This window comes from Lytechinus pictus, chromosome 16 (genome assembly GCF_037042905.1).
Source record: "Lytechinus pictus isolate F3 Inbred chromosome 16, Lp3.0, whole genome shotgun sequence".
Classification (NCBI taxonomy): Eukaryota; Metazoa; Echinodermata; class Echinoidea; order Temnopleuroida; family Toxopneustidae; genus Lytechinus; species Lytechinus pictus.
In genome coordinates, this window is record NC_087260.1 from 21,660,946 (window position 1) to 21,681,727 (window position 20,782).

Here is a 20,782-nt window from a genome sequence, read left to right on the forward strand (position 1 = left end):
AACCGAACATGAGTATTATTCCACTGCTGTTATTCGATCGCACGCCTCCTCAGTTTTTTAGGCGAAGGCCCTTCCCAACGCTGCATCACTCTGCTAGTCTGTCGACACAGACCCTCTTCAAGCTTTAGTAAAATTTAATCGGTTGAAAAGTCGATCAGCACAATCCAAACTTGCAGCATCGTGTGAACTAAAATAAATCATTGAAAAAAATAATTTTTTTAAGTTCATCTCGAAAATGTGACGATAATAATTGTGACCACAATTAAAGCGGGCCATTGGCCGGGGCTAGTCTGCTGGGCAAACCCTTCACTCGAGATAAGGGTCTGAATGTGCAGCCTACTCATGCATTGTGTACTGAAGGCTCTCTCGCTCAGGACAGCAAGTTTTGTATGTGCTAGTCTTTGCGTGGAGGCACACTTGTTGATCAAAGTTCCAATCAGGGTCTGTGCCTGCAGACTAGGCCGGGGCCGCCATTGTCTGGTGATCGATCGCCCACCATAATGGTTTTGGAACGCGCAAGTTTGGCGCCGATCCGGGCGAACTCTTGTTGGGATAGCAGAATAATGATAATTACAATAATTATAATGATAATAGTAATAACAACAACAATGATAACAAAAATAATAATTATATAATGATGATTTGGGGAGGCGCGATAGCTCAGTCGGTAGAGCGGGGGTTTCGGATTCCGGTGACCCGGGTTCGATTCCCAAGTGGTGCGCTAGTGCCCTTTGGTAACCCAGAAGGAAAAACCAGTAAAACAAGTAAAAAGTTTTACTGGTTTCCAGTAGAATTTTACTGGTTTCCAGTATATTTTTACTGGGCCAGTTGATTTTTGACTGGACCAGTAAAAATCAACTGGAGACCAGTTCCAACAATTGCATTCCAGTTGAAGCAATTAGTAATACCAATTATATTGTTTTTCATCAAACTGGTGTTTCTGGTCCAATAAATGGTTTCCAGTAGATTTTTACTGGTTTCCAGTATATGTTTGCTGAACCAGTTGATTTTTAATTGGACCAGTAAAAATCAACTGGAGACCAGTTCAAACAATTGCATTCCAGTTGAAGCAAAGTAGTAATACCAGTTAAATTGTTTTTCATCAAACTGGTGTTACTCGTCCAATAAATAATGACTTTATTTCAAGTCAGATCATTTGACGAATTATGGAAAATGAATCTTGCAATTCAGAGAAAGTTATTATCGTTATCATTGTTATCATTATTCTTCTTATAATTATCATAATTATTATATTATGATTATTGTGATCATTGATGTCATCATTCTTATTACTGTTATCATTGTTATCGATATTGTAATAATTATTATTAATATTATCATAATTATCAAGTATTAACATTATCATTAAAATAATTATTTCCTTTAATTATGATTAAGATCAAAGCAAGATATATTCCTCTGATATAGTCAACTGGTCTAAAGTAATTCATTGTTTGAAATTGAACTGGTCAAGACCAGTAATACCAGTAATTCTGATGATGCTGATCACGTGGTTTACCTCATTTGCATATTTCCTATTTTAAAAAGAAAAATCAGGATTTAGAATAGAATATCCTTGCAATGGCACTCATTGATGTTTAAAACTTTCCAAATAAGTGTGTGAACTAATTCTCAATGAAAATGTGTAATTTCATATATCACATTCAAAATAACAGCAGAAAGATTAATTTACTAACCATCTTTTCCATCACATTTCACTGACCATGCTATATAACAAACCAATGCATGTCAAAAATTGATCCAGTAAGACCAGTTCGACCAGTTCGAGGACCAGTGAGACCAGTAGAAGATATACCAGTATGAAGACCAGTGAGACCAGTAACAACCACCAGAAATGAGACCAGTATAAAATTCCAGTAATTCAAGACCAGTTTAATTTTTAACTGGACCAGTAAAATTTTAACTGGACCAGTATGACCAGTTAGACCAGTATACCGATGTTAATTTCCAGAGTTACCAGTTAAAATTCTACTGGTCTAACTGGTCCAGTGGAACTGGTTTTTCCTTCTGGGAAGGCATTTATCCTCATTACCAGGTCCCTCGGAGAGGACCTTAAGCCGTTGGTCCCCTGGTTGCTTGCTCACATGCATGCTTTCTTAGCAGTCAGGTAAAACAACCTCGGTATAACATGATGAAAATATACCCGGGGTATACACTTTACCTCCCGTTTATGAGGCACGCGCTCTACCCCCGGCTCTACCACGTCTGATCCACAATTGTTATGTTATACCGAGGTTGTTTTACCTGACTGCTAAGAAAGCACGAATGCCTGTGAGCAAGCAACCAGGGTACCAACGGCTGAAGGTCCTCTCCGAGGGACCTGGTAATGAGGATAAATGCCTTACCAAAGGGCACTAGCGCTTAATGCCTGTTCAAAATTATTGTTTCTCATGGTTCTCCTATGGGGCCTTTAATACTGGGAAAACCTTCACTGGCATGATAAGGTCTATTAAAAGTTATCCCTTAACCGATTTTGATGAAATTTTCATTGATTTCATTATTTTGATCTGTTCAAATCATAAACTGATTTTCATGAGCCTTAATTGATTTTCCCCTTTAATTTGCATCGATTCGAGGTTGAACTCATCAGCAATGGGATAATCCATGCACTGACAGTGTGCCAATAATTGTGGGTTCTAAAAGTTTCAAGTTTCAATTTCACACGAAATTATGTATATGATAAGAAATACTTTTTTTCAATAGACGTTCGTCTGTTCGTCGCTTTGAAACATGATAATAATAATATATGTGATAACAATTTATCTACTATAGGGGCTACGTATACACCGGGCGTATATACACTGATTTAAAAAAAACCTGATTTTACAGAAAAAACAGAAGATTTTGCAGAAAGCAATAACAGAATCATTCTGTAAATTCATAAAACGGGAATTTTCCTGCAATTTAACAGAACAGGTCTGTTTAAAAAGGGGAAAAGGGTGTTTTATTAAAGGAATTTTGTAAGGTTCCATACACCAAATACCAATTTCCTGTAATTTTACATGATATAATATAAGATTACGCAATCTGCCATTACAGGCACGACGTACCTACTGACGAGCCACAACCCATGCAAAGGACTATCCCTGCCCCCCCCCTGACGAGCTTGAAAGACCTTGTTGCCCCCCCCCCCCCCCCCCCCGACGAGCTTGAAGACCTTTTTTTTCTTTTTTTCTTTCTTTTTTTTTGTTTGTTTGCTTGTCAACTTTTTTTCTGGTACAAAATCCTTTATTTGTGATTGAAGACTTTTTTTTTGCTTGTCAATTTTTTTGACGGACGGATTTGCCCCCCTGGGGAAAATCCTAGGTACGCCACTGGTTACAGGTGTACGTTCTCGAGACTCTGCTGCAGGAACTTCTTTTATTTTAAGGATAAATTTTCTGACAGTGTATAGGGTAGCCATTTCTGTTAATGTATAACCATATAGAGTGTATAACAGAAAATTTCTCCAATCTTGACAAATTCTAGAGGTATAAAAATTACATTTTAGATAGGCGATCTGGGGCCCGTTTCATAAAATGTGTTATAACAACAAATCTACAACAATATTTAAAGATTACTGAAATCCTTCAATCTGGTTGGCTGATGCTGAATTTGGTACAGAAAATGTGCATTTGTTATTGTAACGAGACTTTATGAATCTTTTTGAGCCACAAATATTCCCATACCGCAGTTAATTATTATATACCGAGCACTCAAGTTCATTGGTACCCTTTGTGCATGAGAGGTAGGGTCGAAAATGAAGTTCACAAGCCTGCCCTCTATTGTTTTACTGCGCTCTGAAGATTTCCTGATCTGACGGCCGGAGCACAGAATTAATTTTTTCCGCTCTCTTGATTCATCTGATCTGGTATTAGGTAAGTTTTTATAATTTGAAACCTCTTGACTGAATATCGATTTGTGAATATCTGAGGGAGACCTGTAGATCTAACGTTATACATGGAGGCTCGACGAGTTGAACAATTTTGCTAAAATTGCACGGTCCCATACGCTAAGATTTGTGTTTTCTAAATAAATATTCTTTCTAATTAGTACGGTACCCACTCTCACTCTGGGGCTACACCGCTATTCCAACGCGTGTTGGAAAAGTCGACGCCAGACGGGTACGTTTTGGCCTTGAATTTCCAGCAAATTAATCAAAATTACGGCCTAAATTTAGGTCTATGTTATCAATTATATACTAATTTCATAATTATAATGTAAAACGGGTACTCACGGGTTCTTTTCTTTCCAAATTTTGTGTTTTCATCGCCTCTTCTGGCCAACTCTTGCGATGGATTTTGTCGCCATAGGATCCTGTACGTGCAAATCCAGGGCGAGTTGTCACATGACGCTCGCGAGTCTCTAGGGGTAATGGCCTAGTTTAATCAAGGCGTTCTTTTTGCTATAATTTTATAATGACGCTTAAATATCGAAATCAATGTAGACGAGTCTGTGCAGGGGCATAACAGGGGTATATAGGGGGCATAGTACATGTCGCATGTGGAAGATACAAGTTACGTAATGTAAGTCCCGAGCACTAGCGTACCTAGGGGGGGGGCAGTCTGCCCCCCCCCCCCCCCCCCCGATGAGTCACAAACCCATGCAAATTACATATCTCTGCCCCCCGGCCCCCCTGACGAGCTTGAAAACCTATTTTGCCCCCCCCCCCCGACGAGCTTGAATACCTATTTTGCCCCCCCTGGCGAGCTTGAAGACTTTTTTTTGCTTGTCAAATTTTTTCTGGTACGATTGAAGACCTTTTTCATTGAAGAGCCTTTTTTTCCTTTTTTTTTGCTTGTCAAATTTTTTGGCGGCCGATTTTGCCCCCCTGTGGAAAATCCTAGGTACGCCCACTTGTTCACTGCAACCATCCTGCCTGTGGGGAATCTACAGGTTGGACTATGGCATGCCAATGCTGTACAGAGCACACACTTTAAAAAATGATTAAAATATCACTTTTGTGACCAAAATTACTAATTTCCATACAGTTGCAATCTATTTTTCATTTGTAACTTGGGAATAATTTTTGTATTCACTAGAGCGCTCAAAAACTTGAATTTTGGGCATATTTTTGTGTACGCCCTCTATTGGTGGAAAATAATATGGCAAGAAAATTTTCATTTTTTATCTCTATTTTCAATTAAGAAAAAAATAATTTAAAGAATCAAATTTACTAAAGGGCCAAGTTGTATGACGAATAGGTGTAATGGAAACTGTCAGTGTAAAAAAATCAAGCATTTGTCCTAAAGAAACAGAGAAAATAAGCCAAACATTGCCATCCTTATTTTGCCACACATGGAGATATAACTGAGAACAAGGTTATATCATAACCTTGTTTATTGAATGAGTGGGTACGCCATGCACTGCCCGCGCTACATGTATGTTGGTAGCCCTGGGACCTCTGGATATTAACTAATCCAATTTAATTACAGATGGCAGATTTTTTTATTATCTGAGTAGCCCCCCCCCCCCCCCGGATTATTTGTTCTCACATTACTTTCCTTTTTAAATTTCCTTTCGTTCTTTCTTTCATTTTTCTTTCTTTCTTCCTTCCGTTGCTCCTATGTTTTTTTTTCAGGTGAAATCCACTCGGGGGATGGCCAGCCATGCCCCCATCTGTTTATGCCTCTGAGATGTAGGCTATACTCATGATCTTAATCTTCGATTTTCCAAAGTAGGGGTAATGTTGTAACCCGCACCCGTTGCGGTACGGGTTAACCTGCCGGTATGCCCCCGATCGCGGGTTGCGGGCCGGGCCGAGTTCATTCTCAAACCCGCAGACCGTCATGCGAAAAAAAAGGGAGAAGTAACGACGCATAATAAAAACATTAACAATGAAAATTGAGTTAGGATCATGTGCTTCTTACGTGGCGGATTCTTTTAGAGACGTAGATATTTCCTTTTAAAAAAATGCTGGCGTATTTTTGTCTTGTGAACAGTGAACAGGACTGAGACAGTTCGACATAAATACATCGAGTTGCTCTTTCGAAGAAGGAGCGCGCCAGTGCAGCGCAGCACAGTGTAGTCAAAAGCAATCGCATAGGCCAATGAAACTCGATGTCGAGTTTCCCGTCCCATTTTTTCCAGCTCATAATGAGGATTTCATTATTCATTATTTTCCAGAAGATGAAAGTTTGACCTTTTGTAACCTTTGAACGCACTTTTATTCTGTGGAACTGTCTTGAAGCCAGGGAGCAAATCAATCATTTTTTTTCGGGGGTTCCATTTTCATTTTTTTGGTAATATTTCAGGGTCTCCATTTCTACCGTTTTGGAGGCTACTTTTTTCATTTCGGGGGCTCTTTTCAAATGCTACGTTTTTGTATTTTGAGGAATCCCTGTTCACTTATTAAATTAATTATTACTTATTGTTTAATATTGCATGATTTTAAAGTTATTTTTTTCATGCTTAGAATCTTGGATGTGGGTGTGTTTGTGTGGGTGTGACTATGAGTTGAACTTGGATATAAATGAATTCAATATCTAATTTCTACTCCATCTAATTCCAGTACTTGGCCATGTAATAAAGGCCCACATACCCTAACTTTTCCTGATGTTCTTTGAAAACGCAGATCTCCACGAAAATTGCATTTCTCTATGATGGAGTCTAAATTTGGTGAGAATGAACTCATTAATAACTTGATATACATGACAATGAAGAAATCATCTAACTTTATTGGCAGTTTTGAATAATATTCCCGAAATATAAACTCTGTCTGAAACATAAAATCACCATCATTGAGGCCTTTACAGAGCGAATTGTCCCCCAGAGCTCTGGCAGAGAGACAGAGCTCAGACTGGCTATAGCTAGTACAAGCGCCAATGCGTACGTGCGTGAGCCTCCCGTCGGCCTTGTAAAACAGATTGAGTTTTGTTTGATGATTTTTTTGTCTGATATGCCGTATGACAACTCACCAATGCGAGGTTACTAGACTATGGGATTTATTGAGGTAGCTCGACCAAACCTCGAGCGATGTTCGTGCAGGCTCCACTCCACTTCACTACCGATACATCGGGTAGGTAGAGCGTAGTGTAGCAGAAGTGAAGTCGAGTGGAGCCTACACGAACATCGCTCGAGGTGTGGTTGAGCATGCAGTGTCATTCCATTCACAAGAAAAAAACAAGAAAAGAATTACAGGTATTTACATGATATACAAGTAATTGTGACTGAAAAGCTTATATTAATGTTTTATATCAGTTCTGAATCTATATCTATGTCAAAATAGTAAAATAATGAATTATTTTCAGAATTTGATTTTTAAACGCGGTCCAAATTTCATAACGCGGGCGGGCGTCGGGAAACTGAACATCGAATTTGCTGGGCAGCCTGGGCTACATGTAGCTAGCGCGCGCTGAGCTGCGGCTCCGATCCGAGGAGTTAATTGCGCAATGCTTTCGATTACGAGATCAGAGCCGACCCATTTCGGGTACAAAGTAACCCCCAAAAACATTTTCTCTCCGGAATAAAAGGCGAATTTGCAAATTGTAAGTAAATTCACTCTAGGCTAGGTTAGTAGTTGGCATATATTTTCGTGATTTGAGCCTGTATAGTGTGGGGATTGCAGAAATAATTTTCACTTTTCAAAGATAAATTTACTTGCGGGTTAAAACCCGACGGGTCAGCGGGTCCCGCTTGCAAATTATCGGATTATACGGGACGGTACGGTTCGGGTTTTCACTTGCGGGTTACAACATTAAGTAGGGGGGTGCAATTTCTCAAGTAAAATTTGACAACCCCCCCAAAAAGGTTATCACAGAAAAATTGTCATTTTGTCTCGCGTAAGATTTGACAAGTAAAAAGAAAAGATGGTTACTAAAAATAAAAGACTCATTTTGTCCGTGTAATATTTGGCAAGCCTCCCCCCCCCCCCCCAAGTTTAACATATCGGAGGCGCGATGGCTCAGTCGGTAGAGCAGGGGTTTCGGATTCCGGTGACCCGGGTTCGATTCCCAAGTGGTGCGCTAGTGCCCTTAAGGCTTATCCTCATTACCAGGTCCCTCGGAGAGGACCTTAAGCCGTTGGTCCCCTGGTTGCTTGCTCACAGGCATTCGTGCTTTTTTAGCAGTCAGGTAAAAAATCTCGATATAACATAACATTAAAAAAAAGTGAAGGTCATTTTGTCCTGCGTGAAATTTTAAAAGTAATAAAAAGATGGTCACTAAAATTGAAGTTCATTTTGTTTGTGAAATATTTGGCAAGCCCCCCTCCCAAAAAAAGGTTTTAACTAAAAATGATTGAAGGCCATTTTGTTCCTCTTAAAATTTGTCAAGTATAAAAAAAAAATCACTAAAAAATGAAGGTCATTTGTCCCACGTAAAATTTGACAAGCCCCCCCCCCCCTAAAAAAAAATGAAAGGTAGCTGATAATGATTGAAGATCATTTTTTCTTGCATAACATTTTACAAAAAAAAGTGTGTCACTATTTGGCGAGCCCCCTACCCTCCAAAAAAAAGGTTTAATTAATAATGATCGAAGGTCATTTTGTCTCTTGTAAAATTTGACAAATAAAAAAAAAGTTGTCACTAAAAAAAGAAGGTCATCTTGTCGCGCGTTATATTTGGCAAGCCCCCACCCCCCTAAAAAAGTTTGTCATTAAATATAGAAAGTCATATGTTCAAAGTAAAATAAATTTGGGAAGCAAAAAAGAAAAGGACAAAAAAGAGCAAAGAATATGAACAAAATATCCCCATTACAAATATTGCTGTGATTCTCATAAGGAGGTGGGGGGGGGGGGACTTAACTTTGTACGAACGACATTTTTTTTTTACATCCAAAATATTGACTATGAATCTCAAAAGGTGGAACGGGCCAGAAATGCTCAACCCCCCCCCCCCCCCCCCCCCCGATCTGCCATTGATTCCAATCGATAATGACTTTTCCCTGCAATACTGATGCTTGAAATCAAGATACTGAAGATTGATATATTGTAATATAAATTATGAACGTCTGACAAAAAGATAACCAACCGATCACCTGACCGATCAGCTGACCAGTACGTGAATCACATCGTAGTTGATCAGTCCCCACAGCGTTTGGAACGCTCACCAAGAATTCAAGAAAAAAGACTGAAAATGTAAGTTTAACCTCAATCCATTAAATTTCAAATGTCGTAGAAGTTTCCTTATCATGTTTAAAACTAATTAATACCTAAATTGTTACCATCCACTATGTATTAAGGCGTACATTTGCCAAAGTTCTTGGGTGCAAATAGAAACGGCAATGTCTAACCGGTTTTATCACTGATGTCGCCTATGAGGTCCATACATGTAATGTTTGGACCTCATTGGTACTAGGAGTGCCCACTCTTAGAGTTAGACTTTATAGCCTGGAGGCTTCTGGGGAGTAAAATTATTTCTACTTTACCTACGCTTACTCCCCATGAAGCCTGGGACGGCAGGGCCATAGGGCCACACGCACCAAGTATTTTGGAGACAACAATGTTGCTCCAAAATACTTGATTTGTTTAACTTATCACACAATTTTGTAAATGGAAAAGAAGTTCATTTCCCCCCATTACTAGTACATTAGGCACTTATAACCTTATTTTTACACAAAAAAATAATACAAAAAATAGTAAAAATAATGTAAGAAGATGAGCAGATACTCACAGATGATCTTGTCGCCATATTTCCGTCTTTGTTCGTAGCCAGCGCTAGTTACAAGACGCGTAAAGAGCTAAAGAGAGGGCGACGATATCATGAGCAGTGCCAATTTAAATTTAAATACTTCAATCGGCCGATAAATATCATGAATTGTTAAATTGTTGCATTAGCTAATAAATATTATAAAATATGATATTTATTGGCTAATGCAAGTATTTTACAATTCATGATATTTATCGGCCGATTGAAATATTTTAAAAATTCAAATTGACGTCTGACAATGCTCATGATAAGTTTCAAGTTTTCCAAGCCATTGTCGCCTATCCATACATGTTAATATTTGGACCTCATTGGTACTAGGAGTGAATTTTACCATGACATGTCGACTGTTACCAGGACAGGGGCTAGTAGTAGACAGCTGGCAGCCATCTGTTTCGAGGAGTTTTAAAACATTTTTTTTTCTCCTCGTACACAGACAGCTCGCGATTGTGCAGCCGCCATAGTTAGGGGGTTAACATTAACAATCAATTTTTGTCTTTATTATATAAAAAGAACTGGACCAAAATAAAGATTACTATTCTGTTTTGGCTTGAAATGCACCAAAACAGGAAAAAATAAACTTAAAACTAAATGGAAGAAAAACAGTTACTTACTAAATGAAAGAAAAACAGTAGGCTGTCGCGCAACTCCCACTTGTTTAAAAAGTTGTTGCAAAGAGACTGACGACACATCTTCAAGACAACAACCTTCACGAGACCATGCAATCTGCCTATATATAAGCAGATTGCATGGTCTCGTGAAGGTTGTTACAAGTCTTGAAGATGTGTTGTCAGATGATCAACACTGCTTTCATGTTGTCAACTGCTCTCAATATGTCATCAGATATCAGAAGAAAAGCTGTCTCGACACTGTGGAGTCGTTTATCCTCTTGGATCTGTCAGCAGCCTTTGACACAATAGATCATGATGTCCTTCTCCAGAGATTGCATGTTGACTTTAAGATTGATGCCACTGGCACTGCCTTACCATGGTTCCGGTCGTATATCCACCAGACGATAATTGGTGAACATCAAAGGTACTTTGTCAGAGGAGGCTCTCGTGAAGTATGGTGTTCCGCAAGGTCCCGTCCTCGGACCGCTACTTTTTACTCTGTACACTGCACCTCTTGGGGATATTGCTCGTCATCATGGATTGCAAGTTCACTTTTATGTAACCCTGGGAGCCCAGGAGTCGACCATGCAAAATGAGGGAGACACGGGACTGGGGTACATGTAGATTGGGGTCTGAATAGTAATCTTAATAAAATGTGGAAACAGAAATTATGCACTTACCACGATTATATGGATGAAGGTCTATCGTAACACACAAATCCTGACATCGAGGCATAGACTGGAACCTCAAAAATACGAAAAGTTCTGCCGCGATACCTTTCCTTTCAAAATTCGTAACAAAATGGCCAATCGGGATCGGTGCCGAGGCTGTAAGGTGCATGCGCGAATTTGGCCAAGTCTGTGCCCTAGCGCTATATAGCCTTGGTCACGATCGACCATTTTGTTTTGAATTTTGAAAGAAGGAGAGGTATCGCGACAGAACTTTATGGTTTTTTGAGGTTCCAGTCTGTTGAAAACGGATGGAGCCACCCGCAAAAATTTTGTTCGTCCTCTGTGTCCTTTATGAATATGTTTTGTATCCCTCGGCCAGTAGGACCTGGCCTTTAAGTATCAGCACCATCAGGTAGGATTGAATCAGGTGTAGGGACAAGACAGAGAAGTATTTGGATTTCATGGCTTGCTGATCATGATATTGTCAATTTTCATTTCTTTCAGATGAGCATCCTCGCAATTCTGCTGTATAAAGAACATAAATGAGAGGATAGATAACCAGGCATGATGAACACAAAACACTCAATCTTACAACTGTGTAACATCTTCCGGACCATAACCATCTCTAAAAATGTGCGTCTTCAAAGCGGTCTCCCCGCTCGATGTTCATCCCTCCTTTCCAGTGATAAATCCACCACCTTGAGCCAGAAGTTGTCATTTTCCTCTCTGTTACTCAGAGCATCTACCTTAAGGACTTTAGGTGTTGTGGAAAGGGAACGTCATAGAGAGTTCCACACGAGCCCAGCGCTTGAAAAATTCAAACCCTGGAAGAATACACCCGAGTACACAATTAGACCACTTGGAAAGAAGAGAATTACCAGCCGGGATCACACAGGTTAGATTAAGATACAATTATCAGGATCTACTTATTTGTTTTTTTCCTGCTTCGTCTTGAGTTAAATGTCCTTTTTTTGTATCGACATGGATTGTGTATATTACATTTTCAGAATTCTCCATAAAGCTGTCTAAACTTACGGACTTGTATGTGGAGACTTCTCGAGGAATAAGATATTGATAATAAAATGAAGAGGAAAAAACAGCTAGATGATGTGTACAGGGTTATGAAGAAACTGAATGTGCATGTAAATGGATTTATGCCCTAATTTATCAATTTATCCAATGAAGTTACAATATGTATTTCAATGCTATGGTCATTTAGTGGAGCCGTATCACACATAAATTACTCCTGTGTATAATTTTGGTGTGCTGTTGAAACCTAAAAATAAAGAAAAAAAATTAATCACAGCTCAGTAAAAACTGTATTTTAGAATGATGACACAAGTGGCTAGCTTCTTTTGCCAAGAAAGTGTTTCCTACCAGAATTAGGAGGCCAAACTGATGTAAAATCTTGTCATTCATTCGTTCATGTTCAATATATGAGAATTCTTATTTAAAAAATCAACGTACAACTCACTGTTGTGACAATTCTTCAATTATCTATTATTATCTGACAATATATGGCTGCCACAATTGCCAATATTCTGAAATACAGCTTTTCTAAACTGTAGAAAAATTCTTGATTATGCCAATTCCTATGCAGGATGAAATAGGAAAGATGTTTTCCATGTATTATAACCATCCCCCCCCCCCCTCATCTTGTTGAACAGGGAGGATAGTGTCGGGTAGAAGAGGAGGGGGCGCGAAGCGAAACTATCGTATGGTGGATTTCAAAAGAGTTGGACCAGCTGAGGGAGCGCCCTTGGAGGAAAAGGTTCTAGAAGTAAGGTAAGAGTGAATTCTGTTTTGTTGTTCTTTGTGTTATTCTGTTTTTTTGCTGTTTTTTTTTAGATTCCTTTTCTTTCCTTTTTCTCTTTTTTTTTCTTGGTCGTGAAAAAGCCCCCCCCCCCCTCCCATATCTGTATGCCAGTGTTTTGGGGGGTGTTTCACAAAGAGTTATTATTGTGTGACTTAAAGTCATGCTTAAATGCGACGGGCACGTGATGTGCAACACACAATCTTATCCTCTTCGGATGATCAGACCAATGCAGTCTTGTCTTTTATAATGAATGCAATTCGGCATTTAAATGCAACTCTAATATGCTTTCCACACTGCATTTCCTTGACCCCATATTATTTGTTTAGCCAGGGTTAACGCCTTAACCCTGGACTATCGCACAGCTCATGAATATTGATGATTTTGCATATAAGTCATAATTAAATATTTGTGAAACACCCCAATGGTTCTAGATAATACTTCAAGTAAGGCCATTATTTGACTTTTGGATTGTCCACTTATGCAGGGTCTACTGTATTTTCATTTATTTGATGTGAGTAGGGTATAGGTACCATGCCCTGGATTGAACCCCTGACTTTCATGTTTCTGGTCAGGCACCTTAATCCATTCAACCTTGCTGACTACTTTCCAGATTTTTTTGGTCTTGCCTCACCCACCTTTGTAAAGTATTTTCCTATCCATTGCAAAGAATCCCACAATATGACCACTCTACTTCTTATGCAACACCCCCAAAAATTCACCTTAGAAGAAATCATGTACCAGTAGTGCAATTTGCCTGCGTGCTTTGTCAAAAGTTTTCATCGATTTGTATGGGTCTCATTATATATTCAGTGGTCCTCAGGTTGTCCGGATTCAGTTCAGCGACTAAAATTTCTAGACCTGAAAGTATGTTTTTAATTAGATTCCCTCAAATTAAAGTTTATGTTGTCTTTCATTTCTTGAAATCACAGAGATTGTTAGAGGTCTACTTCACTCTGTTTTCATGTATTTTCGTCTCTGCTTAGGTATGATCCAAACAGGACAGCAAACATTGCCATCGTAGCGGGAGGCAACAGGAAGCGATATATCATTGCATCAGCTAACATGGAGGCGGGGGATATCATTAAGACTTCAGGACACATTGGCAGGATGACAGGTGAGTCATTTTGGGTGCTTCTTGTTTGGTGTTGTTGGTGTTGGTGTTAATAGTGTGAGTCAAGACTTCAAGACACATTAGGAACAAGGACTGGGATGTTTCATAGAGTGCTTCTTCTTTGGTGTTGTTGTTGGTATTGTTATTATCAAGACTTCAGGATGACAGGTAAGTCATTTGGGTGCTTCTTGTTTGGTGTTGGTGTTGGTGTTGATAGTAAGAGTTAAGACTTCAAGACACATTAGGAACGATGACTGGGAGGTCACATAGAGTGGTTCTTGTTTGGTGTTGTTTTGGTATTGGTGTTATCAAGACTTCAGGACACATTGGCAGGATGACAGGTAAGTCATTTTTGGTGCTTCTTTTTTGGTGTTGTTGGTGTTGGTGTTAATAGTGTGAGTCAAGACTTCAAGACACATTAGGAACAATGACTAGGATGCCACATAGAGTGCTTCTTCTTTGGTGTTGTTGTTGGTATTGTTATTATCAAGACTTCAGGATGACAGGTAAGTCATTTGAGTGCTTCTTGTTTGGTGTTGGTGTTGGTGTTAATAGTGTGAGTTAAAACTTCAAGACACATTAGGAACGATGACTGGGAGGTCACAAAGAGTGCTTCTTGTTTGGTGTTGTTTTGTTATTGGTGTTATCAAGACTTCAGGACACATTGGCAGGATGACAGGTAAGTCATTTTTGGTGCTTCTTGTTTGGTGTTGTTGGTGTTGGTGTTAATAGTGTGAGTCAAGACTTCAAGACACATTAGGAACAATGACTAGGATGTCACATAGAGTGCTTCTTGTTTGGTGTTGTTGTTGGTATTGTTATTATCAAGACTCCAGGACACATTGGCAGGATGACAGGTAAGTCACTTGGGGTGCTTCTTGTTTGGTGTTGGTGTTGGTGTTAATAGTGTGAGTCAAGACTTCAAGACACATTGAGAATGATGACTGGAATGTCACATAGAGTGCTCCTTGTTTGGTAGTGTTGTTGGTATGTGTTATCAAGACTTCAGGATGACAGGTAAGTTACATTGGGTGCTTCTCAATTGGTGTTAGTGTTGATATTAATAGTGCAAAGCAGACTGCCTGATCTAACCTTTAACAGACTCCTTGTTCTAGCAGCTAACATGGAACCAAGAGTTACCATCAGGACATTGGCATGATGAATTTTTGGTCATATAAGGTGCTTCATGTTTGATGTTAGTGTAAGTGTTGGTGTTGAGAGTGTGAAGGAGGCTGCTTGAACAACGTGTAGCTCCAACTATCTCCTGGTTCTAACAGCTCATGTAGAACCAGGACTCCAGGATATATTGATATGATGACATTTAGGTTAACATTGGTTGTTTCATGTAGGTGTTAAAAAACTGTTGGTGTTTTGATTGTGTGAAACAGACTGCCTGACCTAGTGCCAACTGACTCCTTGTTCTTAACTGACACCATGCTGTCTTGAATCATATTTTAAGTCAATTATATTTTTTTCGCAAATTTCCCAGTGGTGGCCAATGAGGGTGATGCATACCCCCTGGGAGCGCTCCCCATCGGGTCTTTGGTTCACTGTGTAGAGCTCTATCCTGGAGAGGGCGCCATTCGGGTCAGGGCGGGAGGAACGTCGGCTCAGATCCTGAGAAAGGTTGGGGGGCAGGTCATCCTCCAGCTGCCGTCCAAACTGCAGGTCAGCGTCAGCGAGAGATGCATGGCAACCGTTGGCCGGGCATCGGGAGACCAACATAATAGAATGTTCATAGGTAAGGGTTGAAATCTACTCTTCATTATTAATCCCCCTTGTTGCATTTTCAGCTTTTCACTTGTCAAAATAAAATTTGGTTCATAAATTATTAAATGGTTATGTGGTATTAGACCATGTAGATGAATGGGCACAGCCCAACTGGAATTAGACAAAATGGTAAATGGGCTGAATGGCAATGGACTAAATGGTTAGTAACTGAACTGGGGTCCATTGCAGAAAGAGTTGCATTTAAATGCAAGTAAAAAAATCAATCGCAAGTCCCAAATGTGCGCTGTTGATTGGTTGAAAATCAAGTTGCGATTGATTGCAACTCTTTCTGAAACGGGCCCCAGGTTGGAGTAACTAGATCTAGTCTAGATGGGATTAGACCAAACAGAAAGTAGGCTAAGTTGGTGTAGACCAAGTGGCAATTACCAAAAAACAGCTGTGACAATTTACTGTACCGTCTCCTCTTGAATGTTCTTGGCCCCGTCTTACAAAGAGTTGCGATCGGATCAATCACAACTATGGACGGCCAGCAACGTCAACATCTAAAAATGCAAATTTGTTCAAAATATTTTCTAGATATGATGTACATTCATACATTTATCGTTCTCTTGAAGATTCAGTGTGATTCTCTTTGTTTTAAGGAGATTGTGCATATTCCCTGTAGAAAAATCATGACACTGATAGATTTCCATATAGGTACAATTGATTGGATCAATCGTAACTCTTTGTAAGACGGGGCCCAGATTACATTAACTCGCTGCCTACTTCTATAATTTTGATTGTATTGGATTGAAATGATTTACTCTCTTGCTTACAGCTGTGGCAAAATCAGAACCCATTTGGCTCCCCATTTCTTCTGCACCACCCAATACTCAGTGCCTAGCCTTTCAATATGTAAATGATTTTTTTTTTGCAATGCAGACATCACACTTTTGAGATGGAGGGATGGGGGGTCTTATGTAGGATTTGAGTATCAATTCAAGGTAGAAAATGATAATGATCTCATATCTTCTGTTTCATTTGTTATATATTCCATCATCCTTTCCTTCCACATTTTTGTCTCACCTGCATAGCAGAGTGAGACTATAGGCGCCGCTTTTCCGACGGCGACGGCGGCGGCGACGGCGACGGCGGCGGCGGCGTCAACACCAAATCTTAACCTGAGGTTAAGTTTTTGAAATGACAGCATAACTTAGAAAGTATATGGACCTAGTTCATGAAACTTGGCCATAAGGTTAATCAAGTATTACTGAACATCCTGCCTGAGTTTCATGTCACATGACCAAGGTCAAAGGTCATTTAGGGTCAATGAACTTAGACCATGTTGGGGGAATCAACATCAAAATCTTAACCTAAGGTTAAGTTTTTGAAATGTCATCATAACTTAGAAAATATATGGACCTAGTTCATGAAACTTATACATAAGGTTAATCAAGTATCACTGAACATCCTGCATGAGTTTCACGTCACATGACCAAGGTCAAAGGTCATTTAGGGTCAATGAACTTTGGCCGAATTGGGGGTATCTGTTGAATTACCATCATAACTTTGAAAGTTTATGGATCTGATTCATGAAACTTGGACATAATAGTAATCAAGTATTACTGAACATCCTGTGCAAGTTTCAGGTCACATGATCAAGGTCAAAGGTCATTTAGGGTCAATGAACTTTGGCCAAATTGGGGTATTTGTTGAATTACAGCCATAAATTTGAAAGTGTGTTGGTCTAGTTCATAAAACTTGGACATAATAGTAATCAAGTATCACTGAACATCCTGTGCGAGTTTCAGGTCACATGATCAAGGTCAAAGGTCATGTAAGGTCAAAGAACTTTGGCCACGTTGGGGGTACAGTATTTGTTGAATTGCCATCATATCTCTATAAGTGTATTGGTCTAGTTCATAAAACGTGGAAATAAGAGTAACCAAGTATCACTGAACATCTTGTGCGAGTTATAATAATAATAATATAGGGTATTTATATTGCGCACATATCCACCTTGTTAGGTGCTCAAGGCGCTCCTATATTACCCGGCTAAGCTAGGCGTTCATAGCGCACACAGCTTTTTAAGGAATTACTTCCTACCGGTACCCATTTACCTCACCTGGGTTGAGTGCAGCACATTGTGGATCAGTTTCTTGCCGAAGGAAATTACGCCATGGCTGGGATTCGAACCCACGACCCTCTGTTTCAAAGTCCGAAGACTAATCCACTGGGCCACAACGCTCCAGTAGTTTTCAAAATCAGCACTGCTGCTATATTGAATCGCGTGATGCAGGTGAGACGGCCAGAGGCATTCCACTTGTTATTGTGTTCTCTCTCTTTGTATTTTTTTTTCCATATTACAGGCAAGGCTGGTAGGAATCGATGGTTTGGGAGACGTCCGAGCAGTGGTCTATGGCAGAGGAAAGGAGGATGGGCAGGGCGTAAGATTAAGCCCCTCCCACCTATCAAAGTATACATGGACCCAAACAAGAAAGGAACGCATATAACCGTTTAGCTTTTTAGTCACTTCTGTATAAATTGTAAGGCAATTTCAGATTTCAATTTCTTTCATTTCAGAACCTCCAGATAACTTTTCTTCTCATTTCTGCAGATTATGTGAGCCAATTGCACTTAATTGTGAAAGATCAAATAATCAGAGATACCCATTTTTAGGCATTTTGCCTGATATCATGCCTTGAGAACTTGCTATTTCAGGGTTGGTGTTTTTCCAGGCTTTATGTTGTTCAGTACTTATTGGGCTTTAACATGATCTGGCTCCTTTTCAGGCCAAGTGAGTCAAACTAACTGGCATTGCTGAAATAATGAGAGCATGTGTAATACCTGTAATGATAATACTATTCCAATTGACATGGAATATGACATCCAATTATATCCCCTGTCATTAAATCTTGGCTTGCCTGTACATGTGTAAGTCAAAGTGTACAATTTATACTAAATTCATTCTTAAAGTGATTCAATTAAACTGTGATCTGACTCAAAGCAACTTTAATGAATATGATGCCCCTGCCATACTGCAGGGGTGTGTTTCATGAAATGATATGTCCAATGTGTTATCCGATAGTTACCACAGTGAGAGTGCTTCTCAGCCAATCAAAATCAAATAAAGTTGTCAGATTTTCAACGCTCCCCAGGTCTCGCTCTAATACAAGCAAAACCAGGCATGAAATAAATGGTACACGTACGTGAATGAACTTTTGAGTGTGTGTGGTTCACATCCTCGCCATGTTATCAGGTCCCCTTCTCACAAAGAGTTACGATAGATCCGATCAACCTCAAGTATATGGAAATCCATTAACGTCATATTTTTTTCAGGAAATTTGCACAATTTGTCCATTGTAAACCAAGAGAAGCATACTAATTTTTCAAGAAAACTGAATGTATGAATAAACAGATCTATAAAATGTTTGAACAAACATGAATTTTAGATGATGACGTTGCTGGCTTTCCATACATGTAGTTGTGGTTGATTAGATCAATCGTGACTCTTTGTAAGACGGGGCCCTGGTGTCAACTCAACAAATGTGTAGAGTGTAGAGTATGCACAGTAAACCTCTAATTCATTACATTGATTGTCTTTTTGGTGGCCAGGTATCTTTTTTTTCCTTTTTTTTTTGGGGGGGGGGGGAATAATGATTTTGCTATTTCAGGGCCCCATCTTACAAAGAGTTAGGATTGATCCAATCAATCGCAACTATGGAAAGCCAGCAACGTCAACATCTAAACGCATGATTGTTCAAACAAATTTTCTAGATATGATTGTATATCCATAAATTGATTAATTTCTTGACAATTTGGTGATTTCTCCTTTGTTTGCAAAGGACATTTTGCCAATTTCCTGTAGAATAAATTATGACACTGATGGATTTCCATAGAGTTACAATTGATTGGATCAATTGTAACTCTTTGTAAGACGGGGCCCAGGTCTTGACCATGAGATTAAGATCCAATGGGGGTACTTTAAATCAAGAAATAATTGAGCAAATAAATGTCTAATTCAAACAGAAAGGCTGAGCCCACCAGTAATCTGCACTATTAAAGCACCCACCCGCATTCATTATTAGACCCAAGTGCATACACTCGCATCAAGTGCTTTCAGACCACAAAATTAGGTACAGTCATTCACAGAGTAGTTTCAGATTTCCTTTGTGAATTATTGTCATGGATTTTCGATACATTTTCTTTGTTAATGGAAGTCTGCTCTTTTTCATAGAAATTGATATCAATAATGTATGTGAAATTTAAGAGATAAATTCTCTATTAGACATGATTTCCTTCTGATTGTAATAAATTTGGTACGTGATTATAACAACTTTGAGTAATCCAGGCCTTGTTAAATTTCAATATTCTAATTGGGAAAGGCCATTTCTCAAAAGAGCAATGGGTGGGGGGGGGGGAGGGGTTAAAAAGGCCACAAAAAATGTCCATGGCCGCTTAAAGAGACACTGAGGTCACCAATAAATCATGGTCTTAAGTGGCTACGGATTTATTTAAACGTTGAGAATCAGATCCCAACACACATTGGGTTTTGATTCACAAAGACTTGTTTTAATTAAGTGCACAATTTCTATAACAAGTTAGATATCAGCAAATCAAATCAAATGATTTCAGTAGCTTTAAACAGTTATTAAAAATATGTTATTAACGCAAGTTGTGTGAAACAGGTGCCAGTACCAATGATGGTTGTGTTACTCATATGGTTCTGAATATTACCAATTTGATTCATAATTTCTTTTTGAAAAATTGATCTGTGTTGAGATATGATTTATTTATTATCATATCAGAATAAATTATATGTCAAGTGAAAATAAAACGGACTTCCGAATTTCTACTTTAAATGAGTTTGTGTTAATATTATGTTAAATGTTTTGGTGTCTTTAATGATTTCTGTTATGGTTAAATATATTTGTGACTATATAATTCTGTTATGGTTGAATATATTTGTGACTATATAATTTGCCGCGGGAGCTGGAACTAAGTGAGTTGCAATCAGTGTTTAGAATCAGTCATAATATTTTGTACGTTTTACATGTACTTACTGTTAAATAAACATCATTTTTGCGATTGATCATTTATATGACGGCCAAAATGGAATATTTGGCACAACATGCTTCTGGTTGATTAAAAAAAGCAATTAAGTTCAAGTCCACCCCCGTTTGATTAGCAACCTCCTTATTTAGCCTAACTGAGATGCA

General features: G+C 39.0%; 1 protein-coding gene across 1 annotated transcript; it reads left to right on the plus strand.

Annotated features, from left to right (window-relative positions):
• Nucleotides 1-3,714: 3,714 nt before the first annotated feature.
• Nucleotides 3,715-20,425, plus strand: LOC129279716 (large ribosomal subunit protein uL2m-like). The gene is made up of 6 exons (XM_054915818.2): nucleotides 3,715-3,878; nucleotides 11,431-11,821; nucleotides 12,594-12,711; nucleotides 13,726-13,856; nucleotides 15,343-15,594; nucleotides 17,933-20,425. The coding sequence occupies exons 2-6, from the start codon at nucleotides 11,491-11,493 to the stop codon at nucleotides 18,082-18,084; spliced, it is 984 nt and encodes a 327-aa protein (XP_054771793.2). The 5' UTR covers nucleotides 3,715-3,878; nucleotides 11,431-11,490; the 3' UTR covers nucleotides 18,085-20,425.
• The last annotated feature ends 357 nt before the right edge of the window (nucleotides 20,426-20,782 follow it).